We start from the raw sequence: 13,259 nt of genomic DNA on the forward strand, positions 1-13,259 counted from the left end.
ATCCATACCGTTTATATGGACTAGTAATGAAGAAATGCACAAACTGACTGGGGTCAATAAACATATGACAAACAAACAGAAAACACAGAAATGAACCTCTTAAAAACCACCAGAGAAAGGATGGGGGGGGTGGGGAGAGTGAGGGGCTGGGGGCGTGGAAAGGAAGGAAGGATTACAGTCTTCTTGAAAACACTCACACAAATCCCTAAAAATACACTAAAATGGTGAAAAAAACTAAGGCTGCATGGTGCACACATTTTACTGTTTTGTCTAGATCTATTATTTCTTGCACGATGCAAAGCTAAAAGTAACAGCATAGTATATTTTTACAAAGTCTGTATTTTACTGGCTTCAATTATCAGCTGTCCCAGCAAGGTAAGTTATGCAAAGTGCTTCAAAGGCAATTCATACCCTTTATTGCAAGTTTAAGGAGTGTCTTAGGAATCACCAGTAGTTCACCCCAAAGATGAAAGACACTAGTCATCTCTTATGCCAGATACCAACTTTCATAAAGTTTGCAGAAATTGAATCATTTTTAAGACGTCTAATCTCTCTTTTAAAGGTGGATGAACAATGTCTTAGTTTTCAAAATTTAAACCCTATGTACTTTATTAGCTCTCAAAAGTTGCTAATAAAAGAGCGCATCTTTTCAGGATGAAACTTAGTGGAGCTTTCAGAGGCCCCTTTCCCATTTCTGACTGCAGAAATGATGAATTTCGCTGCCTTTTCTCTGACTTGGCCAGAAGATTGAGTCAACCAGATACTTTCCATGAATATTAATGACATTGCTGGGTTCTTTTTCGATCACAGCATCTGAATTTCCAAAAACCTGTTACAGCTTCCCAAGACACTTGTTATTTCATCAACTTTCTGGTCTATGACATACAGAAAACACTCAAAATCAGGTAACAAAAACCACCTATGACCACATCCTTGTGGAAATTTCAGAAGGAAGCAATCCTTTCTTTTAAGAAGCATCATGCAAAACTGCCTTGCATCTTTTTCCGTACTGGAATGAAAAGCAGTCTTGTATTCCAGTCACAAAATCCACAAGTATACTAAAGGCAACAGGCATAAAAAACTGAGAGGCAAAAAGGTCCCTGGTATCAAATCTTGGGACTAAATACTGCATCATTCTCTTGAGAGAACCTCCCCTGAGTATAGACAATTTACGCTACATCTTAAAAGAAAAGTTAATGCAAATGTGAAGTGGGGTGTCTTGCTCTAATGCATCTGCCAGATCAATCAAAGAAAACCCAGACCATTCACAGCAGCAGCTCTGACATTTTTCAGTAAGTCTACTCAAAGAGCAAGCTACTCTAACAGGGATTAAATTCTCAATCAAAAAGGTAAAGAATCCATGCCAATGTGGGTGAAGTTAAATATTTTTCCCAGATTCTTGTTTGCAGTATAAATTATAAGTTTGTGCATCTATTTCCAGAAACACAGACAGTAAACTTGGCTTTTCTCAGCCTGCCAGGGAGAAGAATCTCTAGGGGGCTTAGCAAAGATGAGCCACAGGTAAAATGCACTGAAAATACAGAGTTTGTAATATGAGACCTTCCAAAATTTTCACTGAACACAGACAGCCCTGAAACCATACATCTCCTGGAAAGCTAACATAATACAGGAAACCTATTTTTTTGTTTTTTTGTTTTTTAATAACCTCAGCTATCCATGCAGAGAACTATGACAAAGTGCGCAGCTGACTCTAACAAGCACTGCCTTCCAAAAGGCTCTTGAACAATCCTGATGAGCACAGAGCACAAGACCAGTTAAACATCACATTGCAAACACTGAGATTCAAAGTCACTCTTTCCGTATTTCCATGCTATATCCCAATAAGTGACTGTTTTCCTTCATTCTCTTTCCTCACCAATCTAACTCCACGATTCAAAGCAGCTTGACACTGTCGTTACTGACCATCGCGTCTTGAAGGCAGACACACAACGCACCGAACCACACACAGACACAGCTACTTCCATTTTCTTAATTTGTTTACAAAAAGCTTTATTCCCTCCTATTTGGAAACATTTACTTCCTTAAAAAGCAGGCGTTTATTACTTTTCCTCTATAAATACACCACAATTCACGCATACGTTGTTCAAATAGCGTACAACGAGGAAGAGCACAACAAAAGGCCGGCGGCGCGCTTGCCGGCGGTGCTCTACCAGCCACGGCCGACGTCCTGCAGGGCTGCTCGCCGCCCCGCGGCTGCCGGCCTCGCCTCTGAGCGGCGGTCGCCGGGAAGGCGCAGCTTCGAGCGCGTGGAGTTGCTCCTCCGCCACCTGAGAAACGCGCGAGGAGGCAGAAAGGCTGAGGAGCGCGTGGGAGGGATGCCAGCCACAAACGGGCTGCCACCACCCGCTAAACGAATTTGAAGCCAGATAGTCAGGCTCGAGGCTAATCCAAGGAGCGTTTGGGCAAGACGGTAGCTGGGAACAGGTTGCCTGTGTTACTCTGATAAAAGTAGCCTGATCCTGACCATGGTCTTGGCCACTTATTATTGGTGCAATAACACTGCGATTAACTCTACATCCAAATGAACTATCATGCACATGCAATAAATCTCAGAAACTACAAAGAAAGCACTGGACACACTCTGGGCACGCAGTATAATTTCTCTGTGAAGTGCAGGGCCACGGTGTGCAACCTTCACTCGTCACTGCGAGAAACTAGACACCCTGGCCAGCCACAAAGGCTGGCTATCCCTGATTTAAACACTTCTTTTACTAACAAGATGAGCCCACCAGCATGTTAATAGTGTTTTCGTAACAAGATTTCAAAAGCTTTGACACAGTATGCATGGATAGACCTAACTGACCACCTCACCGAAGTTTAGACAAAAATCTTTTTTTTTTTTTTTGGCAGGAGGGGGGTGGTTAATCAAAGCATATGAACTAGTGGGTACAGAGCAGGAAAAAAAAACAAAAAAACAAAAAAAATCCATCACCACACAAACCCAAAACAAAACGGCAATGCATTTCTCAGTTGTCATGACCATTAGGCCTGCTACTTTTACACCAATCTTTACCCCCACCTTTTCCCAATGGAGAAAGCACGGCTGGATATGCACAAGCGAACGCTGCCATGCCCAAAGACAACAATACACATGGGCAACACTTTGTGGTCATATCTTAGAGAAACTGAACAAGTTTGTTGGTTATGACTTTCGAAGTGCTCCTTCCCTGGTCCCAATTTATTCTCATTCAAGTTGCTAGTATTTCTGCAAAGAGGGGCAAACACCGAACGGTCAAACAGCCTCAAATGCTCTGATTCAAGTTTTCCATGCGATCTTTCGCCACGTCTCACTGCCATTGTTTCCAAGCTTGCCTTAGAACGAGAACGCCTCGGGAAAGGAGCCGTCTCTACTCGTCCGGGAAAGCCCAGACACATTGCTGGCGCTGAAAAAGTTTCTCAAAATATTTTTATTTGTTCCATACAGAACGGAACACTCCCTCCAAATGATGCATTTGTTCTGCAACATTAGCAAACTCTGCCAGCTCTCTCTATCCCATTTTAAATTATATTCAGGCACAAGGATGCATGCAGAGTCTTGTGGAGCAACTGGGGAAAAAAAAAGGAAGAAACAACTGGGAATTTAATACAATCAAAGTAGCTGAAACTGGAGAAGAAGGGCTATACTACCTAAACTAAATAAAATCCTCTTTCTAGAAATTGTCTAATGAAATAGGAACTGCTTTGAAAAAGTGAGGCCAATCATTGCGCACACGATCTCTAAAGTCAACAAAGAATTTGGAACAGATTTTGAAATATTTTTCCATGGCTAAGAAGTCTACATCAATTTCAAGTAAAGGTTTTTCCCTTAAATACATTTCAATTTATTCACTCCTTTCATGCAAGATTAATAAAATGACTTTATTCAGTAGAAAAGTGATCTCTTGCAGTTGCCCATGCCAGGATAGCGTTTAGATTCATCTAATAAATCTATTTAAACGCCAGCACCACCGTTCACTCGGAGAACACTGACTGATGGTCACTTCTGTGCTGTTAACTTTAGTAAAATTTTTGCTTTTATCTCAGAGGATCTCAGAGGACATAGCATATTCAACTACACTAGAAGAATATGTATCAAGAATACCTCAGGCAACACCTTCAATTGGTTTCCAAACAGTTAAACACTGTTTTCAGAATTGGTTTCCATAATATTGCTTGTTATAAAGCCATAGATTACTTCGTCTCATCACACATGCAGTTAAAGCTATTTTCTAAAACCAAATAGTGCAGCAATAGAGATACTTGTTGCTAACAACTGTTAAACTAAAAAAGAAAAAATTCATTATTTTAAGAACTAAATCATTTACATGTACGCAGCACTGATTTACTACTGGCTTAGCTCATTAATCTCAGCAACTCTGCATTCCCCCTCTAGCCACATATAAACAGAACTTCTTCTATTTGCCTATACTAATTAAGATTGCTACTTTCAAAGTAACAGAGGAATAGCAATAAGCCTAACGTAATAGCAGAAAATCACATACAATAGATGACAAATGAACTCTTAAATGGAAAAGCACAATTAATAGTTGCTTAGGTATACAAAAACATATATTTAGTTCCGTACTGGGAAGACGAGAGGAGACAATAAATATATCACAAAAAATTATAAATCACAAATACAGTATTTTTTAAAAAACCTTTTCAATTAAAGACACAAAGGTATAATGGGGCTTAAAGAGTCTGTGATCCCAGGGATCTGTGATCCCTTCCCAAAGGTCTGAAACAAAATTTATAAACTTACAGTATACAGAAACAGTCTAGAAACAAATTAGGATTCTTGAAGGCAAACTAGTTTTGATTCAGTAAAAGTTTAAGTATGCACTAGTATCACATACAGAAGTGCACTTACGATTGCTCTCTGGCAATTACGTAACCAGTAAGCATGTTCATGTGCCATTTAACACGTAACTGGTTAAGTCAATTTAAATGTGAATTTGAAATTATAGTCATTTGAAAATTATATAAAACTGTAACACCAGAAACTTAAAAAGCTTTATCAGGAATTCACCTTGTCCTACATACTAATTGGAACATATCTTCAGTATTGTTTTCCAAATGTATGCTTTACCATCTCCTAAAATAGCAATAAGATTATCAAAATTTAACAGAATAGACACAAAGGCACTGGTCAGGTATACTAATAAATAATATTAAATAGGAATAATTGTTAAGTTTTCAAAATTATTCTTTCAAAAATAATTTGCATGCTGATGATGAGTAATAAAAGCCATACAGAGAGCTCCTCTGAACAAATAAAAGAAATAGGAATTCTAAACTTCCTACAGCCATTACTTCAATATTTATGTTTATTTCTGTTTTACAGTGAATGCAAAGTTATGCATTGTCAAATCATGGAAATAAACATCACCTACTGTCACCTGGGGAGCACATTCTCAAAAAGAATCATTCTGGTTTGTGTATTTCAAAGAGATTTTAAAAATAAATTTGGAAGGTAACACTATAAAAACTCTCATGTCCCACATACAATCTGGAACAAAAGTATCAGCTCAGTGTAACCATAAAAATACTAGTATCTCATTGGTACGGTAAATGTTCAAGGCAAAGTGTTTTTTTTTTTTTTTTTTTTTTTTTTTTTTTTTTGATTATTTTCAAACTAAGAATTGGCTAGAGCCATGTTAACTCAAGCATTATGCAAATATTACTTGGATCTCTATGCTAATAATTTTCAATTTTAGTATCAACTTAAAAAAATCCCTCTGTTATTATGGAATAGAGAGATTCATATAAAAACACAGATTATGTAAGAAAAGTGATTTATGCATATAGAAAAATAATGTGCTATCAAAATGAGAAGCAAATTAAAAGTTCTATACTTTTCCAAGTCTTTCCATTAATTTTTATTTTTAATAGCATGAGGTTTTAATAACATTCAAACAAAAAGGTATTTTTAACATGATGGAGTCCTCTTCCCTGCTATTCAGAATATTAATTATGTTTTAAGAAGATGAAACATAGGCACTAAGTATTACTAAGAAATCAGAGTGATGACTCTTCAGCTCTCTACCTGTAACACTATTTAAGACTTGTTTAAAATGGCCAGTCTTACTACCCTGTTTTCCTATTTTTGTCACAGCCAAATTCACAATGTGAACTTGAAGAATGATGCTTTATATAAAATGTATGCAGCCGTCTTCAAACTGATGGTACCAAAGGATGCATTTTGTAGATCAAACTAGTCATGTATAAAGTGACGTCCACACATACCCAGGTATAAATTACTACATACGCAAGGGAAAAATGATAGTCGACTACGTGGGTCATACTTAGCCTACTTCAACAAACAGAACAAATTAGTCAGTCTTTTTAAACCTACCTGTTTACTTTTTATTTAAACTGACTAGGCACAGATACACCATCAGCTGCAGCCTCTTAGCATCAAGGGCAATAACTGGGAGTAGCAATTTTTTATAATACTCAAATTCAACTATCAAGAACACACCTGTCTCTGCCCTGAATGGTACCATTTCTGTCTGCAAGAAAAAATGTCACATGGAAAATGGAAAACTCTTTGATGGCACTCAATTATTATGTTTATATGACAGAAGATTTTTACATTCTCAATAAGCAAAACGGGATCAGCAACTCCTGACAGTTGCTCTCAGGATCTATATTTAGAAATAAAAAAAAGATATTTTCCCTGCATTTGTAGATAAATGTCTTCAAATCCTAAAGGTTGAAAAAAATATTTTCATGTCAGCTAAAGACTGTTACATGAAAAATGAAGTGATTTCTCTCTAAAGAGGTTCCTGAACCAATGTAGATCAAGAATAGATCCACAGACATCAATGACATTACAAGAGTAAAACTAAAATAAAGACTTCCCTAGATTAGGAGAATAGAAGGAACACTGCATAAACACAGAACTAGCCTTTTTCTGGTGACTTTACCAAAAATAAATTGGGCAATTGTACGGCATCTTCATAGGCAGCGGTGAAAATTCCCCTACCATCAGCAAGTCCTCAGTGAGAAGATATTTGCTGAATATACTGAGTGTCTTTTTATGCTGTTATTTGAATAGAAACTCACACAGACAATATCTGAGAATTTATGTAAAAGACTGATTGAAATGTTAAACTTACAGCTGTGGTAAATTGGGTCTAACAAAGGGATCATTTTCTGCCCCATTCACAGCTTTATTTTTCCTCTGCTTGGGTTCAGAATTGGCAGATGGTGCCTGAGAATTATTTGTAGTTGGAGGCTTTCGCTTGGCCAGGAGCTTTCTTTGCCTTTCAATGTCTTCCCTTTGTTGATTCACCCATTCTTGCTGCCTGTAAATCCAAAAAAGCTTTATTAAAATTTCACAGTTTTGTATTTTTTTTAAAAGGATGATTTTTCAAACTGATACAGCTTTTTTTTTTTTTTTTTTTTTTTTTTTTTTTTTTTTTTTTTTTAAGACTTCCTATTCAAGTGAAAATGTTTCCTAGGAAAAAGAACAGCAATATTCTTCATGAGGTGGAAAAATTTTCACAAAGTTTTAGTACAAGTTATTTTTCACGTGTGTTTTTTGAAAATGTTGCACAGTGTATCTACAGTGGAAAAAATACACATCTGAGCTGGTGGATACCTTGGTTTACCTCATTAAAAAAAAAAAAAAAAAAAAAAAGCAATAGAGTCTGTAGGGAATACCTGATTGTTAATATGCCAAATACTGGATTTGAGCTGGCTGCTCCTAAATAAACCATCAAGTTGGTTGGATGACAAAAATTTACAGCTTCTGTGCAAACCACATACACAGGAACGGTTGTAAGAAACAAAAATCATGAGATATTAACTATGCAAGGGATACTCAAACCTGTAACATGGACCTGTTTTTTTTTTAAGATTGTCTTCACAAACCAATGGCCTAGGCAATCACATAATGCTAAAGAGTACATATCCCCTTCCAGAAAACTAAAATCTTGATGAATTACATGCGTATGTACAACCAAAGATTGAGTTGGATTAAACAAAAACAAACAAACCAAAAAACCCTCACTCAAATCACTGCACAATTACTTTTACCACCATCACTGACTGTCTCCCAGGCCCCCTCTCTGCTAAGGTACCTGTTCAAGCAGCTCTTTTCCTGATGGCTGCTTTCCCCCATCCACTTGCACTAGACCCTAGCCAGGGGTTTGTCCCTCCTCCGCACTCCTCCTTCACTGCGATGAAAGGCTGTGTCTGTAGAAGCTGCTACAACGAAGGATGCACAGGGAGCACCTATGTGACCAACAAGAACTCCATGGATCTCATTTGCCCCAATGCACAGTTAGGTATTTGAAAAAAAATCACTGATCTAGTTTTGTTGCTCTTCCTACCAGCTGAGCTGAATAATTATGTGTTGTTCATTCAGTACATTCACCCTTTTTCTAAGGATAGTTAAAATCAAGTGAAGCCTAATCATTTTTCTAAGACATTCAGCCTTAGGATTCTGTCAGTTTAATAAGGGAGTTCTGTACTGTATTCTCAGACTTCAAAAAGCAAAGTAAAATACAAAGTATGAAAAGCAGCTCCAATTCTAAAATCTCTTAGTAATAATAATAAAAAAAATCCACTAGAGGGAACTAACAATTACTGAGAATTTTAAGAACATAACATTGACTAACTTCACAAGATTCTGAAATGCAAAACCATCTGTCCACTGTTCAGTAAATGAAGCACCATGACGAACTGTTGTAAAATGCCCCAGGCGTAATCTGTCTTGCATGCTCTTCTCTCTGCTTGCCAGCTTTTCTTGTGTGCTCTAAGAAAGCCAAAAATACTCACATTTAGTAATATTAAAGTGTTTAAAAAGTCAATAAAATACTCAGGCCTCTTCCTCCAGCAACTTTCTACAGGAAGAGTAAAAGGAGAGTTAATGAAAATATCTTTTTATTATTTTTATTCTGATTTCTGCAGAAGTGAAACATCTGCAGTTGTCAGAATTGGTACTTACAGTGATGATGATGATGATTCATGCACCAGAATATCTGAGATTGACTCAGATCCCGTATGACGTTAACTGATCATCATAGTTAACAAAAACATTTTATTTGTAAACACAGCAAATTTGATAGGGCATCAATATCATACAAACACATAATTAAGATTATGTCTATACATGTATATTATGCACGAGGCATATAGTTCTAAATAAGCCTGCTTAGCTGCTAAAAGAAGTGCATCTGGTCTACTTACCCAGAAACTCACTTGCCCAAAACTGAATTACTACTTCTACCAAACTGACCTGGTTCTGGAATCTCTACAAGGAAAGGCACTTCATCAGGTAGACAAAAATGCAGTCAGACATTCACTTGCAGTATTATAAGCAGCTGCTTGTCTCAGAACTGTTCACTGCTACCACCAGTATCCCCGGGATGTGATAAATGACTGAGCCCACCTAGTATGTTTCCGTACAAAAAGATGCTTTGCACTGCGAAGACTGCTGATAAGACTTCTTAGATGTTTTCTTAAGAAATGCTTATGACTGATCACAAAAAGTGAGGAAGAAGCTGATGGAATTAGGGATCTTTGTGCAGTCAGACTTCTAGACTGAATAGGAGATCTACATGGGCTTGAAGGAAAAATTGCCTGTGGGATACTATCCAGCCAAAAACTGTCTACCTAGCATCACGCTGAACACACTGGATGCATCTTTTCTCAGTATTCCCATCATGCTGGAACTTACAGAGGAATGCAGTTCACTTATTTACAACATGCTAGTGAGGAACTCTCCCTAATCCTCTTACAAATCAGTTCAAGACTCTGTATTTGACAGCAGCATATAGCAGCTAGTATTAGGAACCAACTTGGTTGTTCACCTTATACTTTTTTGTAGTGTAATTTGTAATAAACTGATTTTCTATTCATTTTTTCTTAAATAAAATTATTTGAAAGAAGAGGGGAAAGAAACAAGATATCCTTAGCTTTTAAGGAAAAGTGCTGCCAGTTTAAATATAATTGGCATTAAATTTGAAACTGACATCTCTTTTAAAGGAACAGGAAAGCAAGTCGCCCAATTACTGCACTTACATTCTTTAATTTGGAGCTAACATATCATTTTTTCACTTCTACATCAAAATTATCCCCAGTCACTTAGGTATCTCAAAGAGATTCTTTTTTTTTTTTTTTTTTTGTCTCCTTTCCACGATGGATTATGTTGAGATGTTTTTTCATCTCTTTTAATCTTATTTTTAAAGTTTGTCCAGAAGATTAGATGCACTCCAAATTCCTACATTTTATACTCTGTTATACTGAATTACTCATCATGGGGGATGAAGAGGAAAAGAAAATCTTTACATTCAAAAACACACATTTTCCACAACCTGAATGAAGCCCAACACTTTACTTTGCCAACTCAGGCTTAAAAAACAAAATAAAATAGAAAGACAAACAAAAAAATCCCATCTTACTTCCAGAAGTCATACATTTCAGGCTCAAAGACAAATTTGAAAAAGTTATGAAAAAACAAAAAGGCAGAATCATAAAAGAGTTTTATAATATGCTCGCATAGTTTTTAGCCACAAGCACTTTAAAAACAGCAAACTTACCTTTTCAATCAGAAGCTTCTTGCTCATTGAAATACATTTGTTTAACCTTTCTTTATATTTTTCAAGTAGCTTTTGTTGTTCATCTATTTGTCTTCTAAGATCACAGTTAGCCTTATTAATACAAAAAAGAAATGTTTACTGGAAGAATTACCAAATCACTATTTTTATCAGCTATCATAGAAAATACAGGTATCTAACTTCAACGCATATCTTTTCATGTGACTAAAATAAGGAATATATATAACATGTATATAGATACATAAACGTACTTTATATATATATATATATATATATATATATAAATAAAAAATACATATACTTGTTATATATACATACACACACAAACATATGCATACCTCTAAGTATAGGCAAACAAATCTCATTTCACAGGTCTAACTCAACCTATAAAAGGATGTCTTTATTCCTTTTTTAAAATAAAAGGAATGAACTTGAATGAAACTGCATTCATGTTCATTATTTCCTTTACACTGAGCTACATTTCATATTATAGCCTAAAATACAGAAGCACTGTATTAGTCACTCTGAGTCTTCCAGCATTAAACCGAAAGAAATTAAATTTCAGCTCCAGAACCTTTACTTCTGATTACCTAAGTCACGTAAAATTTGATCATATCTGAGTAAAAAAATAACAACAATTTCCCTATGTTTCATTTATATTTTCTTACTATCTTAGAAAAACAGAGTTATATTGTCTTGGCTAAAATAAAGTGGAATTCAAAAAAAAAAAAAAATTTAGCTTTGTCCATTCCATATTGTTGAACATTTGCTAAAACAGACATCCAAGAAGTCTATACATACAATTTTATACTGTATGGCTGTATAGGTAAATATGCACTTCTCCACATATAAATGCTAAATTAAACAAGATTTGTGACTTAGAATAGTGTTTTTTGTTTCACTAGTGTATGGCTTAAATTTTTCTTATTTCTGTATAGCATGTCTCTGATCGCACACATTCAGAAGCACAGGCATAAAACTCCTTTATCTGAAGACAGATCTTAGCATATCATATAACACAGGTTTCTTATTAAAGGTAGTTGTTTACTGCTCAAGACAATTTCTGTCACAATGACTTCCATTCTGAAACTGCTGGCAGTTACTGCACTGATGACTGCTATTTACAATTAAAACAAAAAATCTATTATGTGAAATTACAAGAACTGCATGAATTAATCAACTGCCCACAAAACAGTATCAACTTTCTTTGTACCCTCAGAAAGCCTATAAATATATTTAAACATTAATAAGTCGTAGTACAGAAACAGAAAAATAAGCCTTATATATTTAATTTTGCACACTTCCCATTTGTCATAAAAAAGTATTTACAAAAATTAGAAAATATTTCCACCTTTTTACACAGATATTATCTCCAGGCTAATTTTCTAAAACAAGAATTATTTAATTTTTAAAAATATTTGCTACAGATTCACTGCCTGGTGTTCTGCCTGGTGTTATCCCATGTTTAACACTTACCCTGAGTAAGTCATCTATACGACCTTCTTTCTTTTCCAAATCTTGATTTTTATTACTTTCTAGTGCAGCTAGTTTCAGCATTGTGAGATCAGTCTGAAAAGAATATTTTAAAATATTTAATCCTGTTCTTTAATAATTGCAGCACTCACTTTTGTTACATAGGGAAATGAACTATTTAAGAACATTAAAAAAGACCAGCACATTTCATTTTTATGCATTTTGAAAGTGTCAGGAAGGTTCTCAAAATTGATTTCTCTCTTCAGAGAGACTGGATACAGTTGGGATGAACCACTATCAGTTTAAAAGATTTCATCACTAATTCAGAATTAATTGTTCACAAATAAGCAGACACAGCAGGGCAGTAATATAAATGCCAACTAATTACTGTATGTCCTCCGCATTTGCTCAACAGGTAAAGTAACCTTGCTCTAATTGTGAAAGACAGAAGAACAGATCACATTAAAAATGGCAGAGAGGCTACAACAACTGCTTTTGGCTTTCAAAAGTCATGACAGATCTAACTATATCATATTTTAATTACCATCTAATTTTTCTTCTTCAAGGTTATACTCAAACTGTAATCTGACAACACTAGCTGTCATCTCAAATACTGCCGGAAAGAGAAACCTCCTAAGATCACATGGCAGTTAAAACCTTAAGCAAAAGCATACTGCCTCCATCGTAAGCTGACTACTCATGATGGGCAACACCGGAAGCAGAGCAAGTACAAAACCCAAAACTAATCAGAAGTTATTTCAGTTTTGAACTGCTGAACTTCAAAATACTTTGGCAAATTGTAAAAAGCAAAGCTTTCAAAAGCCTTTAAGAGTTCAGAAATAGCTAAAAGCCAAATAAAAACCCCATATCTATCAGTTTTAGTTTGAAATTATATGACGTAACTCTATGCAAATGCGCTTACCTGAGTAATTTTAAAAGATAACTGCTTTGGTTGTGTGATAGGGTGGTCCCCAAAAGCTAATGAAGTAGGAGAAGGACTATTCTGTCGAACCTAGAATGCATGAAACCAAAGGATCTTGGATACAACTTTAATACTCAACTACGAATGTAACTTGTTTACAAGTCTTGGCAGAAAAATAATATAGCATGGAGAAAGATGATGTTTTTATTGTAGAAGATGACAAAACGCTCCATTTGGAATATCACATCAAGAACTATCACTATGGGTTAAATATCACTTGTATTCTGAAAATGATA

General features: G+C 35.7%; 1 protein-coding gene across 3 annotated transcripts in view; it reads right to left on the reverse strand.

Moving 5' to 3' along the window:
- TLK1 (tousled like kinase 1) overlaps positions 1–13,259 on the reverse strand; it is a 78,704-nt gene that overhangs the window by 21,505 nt on the left and 43,940 nt on the right. For 2 of the 3 annotated variants that reach the window (XM_062578855.1, XM_062578854.1), the window contains exons 7-11: positions 12,964–13,053; positions 12,045–12,137; positions 10,551–10,661; positions 8,628–8,764; positions 7,122–7,310 (exon numbers count right to left, since the gene is read on the reverse strand). In XM_062578855.1, coding sequence (XP_062434839.1) covers positions 7,122–7,310; positions 8,628–8,764; positions 10,551–10,661; positions 12,045–12,137; positions 12,964–13,053 — 620 coding nt within the window. The remainder of the gene's footprint in view (positions 1–7,121; positions 7,311–8,627; positions 8,765–10,550; positions 10,662–12,044; positions 12,138–12,963; positions 13,054–13,259) is intronic. The other variant, XM_062578856.1, reaches the window with a different exon arrangement.

Source organism: Rhea pennata, chromosome 6 (genome assembly GCF_028389875.1).
Source record: "Rhea pennata isolate bPtePen1 chromosome 6, bPtePen1.pri, whole genome shotgun sequence".
In the NCBI taxonomy this organism is placed as follows: domain Eukaryota; kingdom Metazoa; phylum Chordata; class Aves; order Rheiformes; family Rheidae; genus Rhea; species Rhea pennata.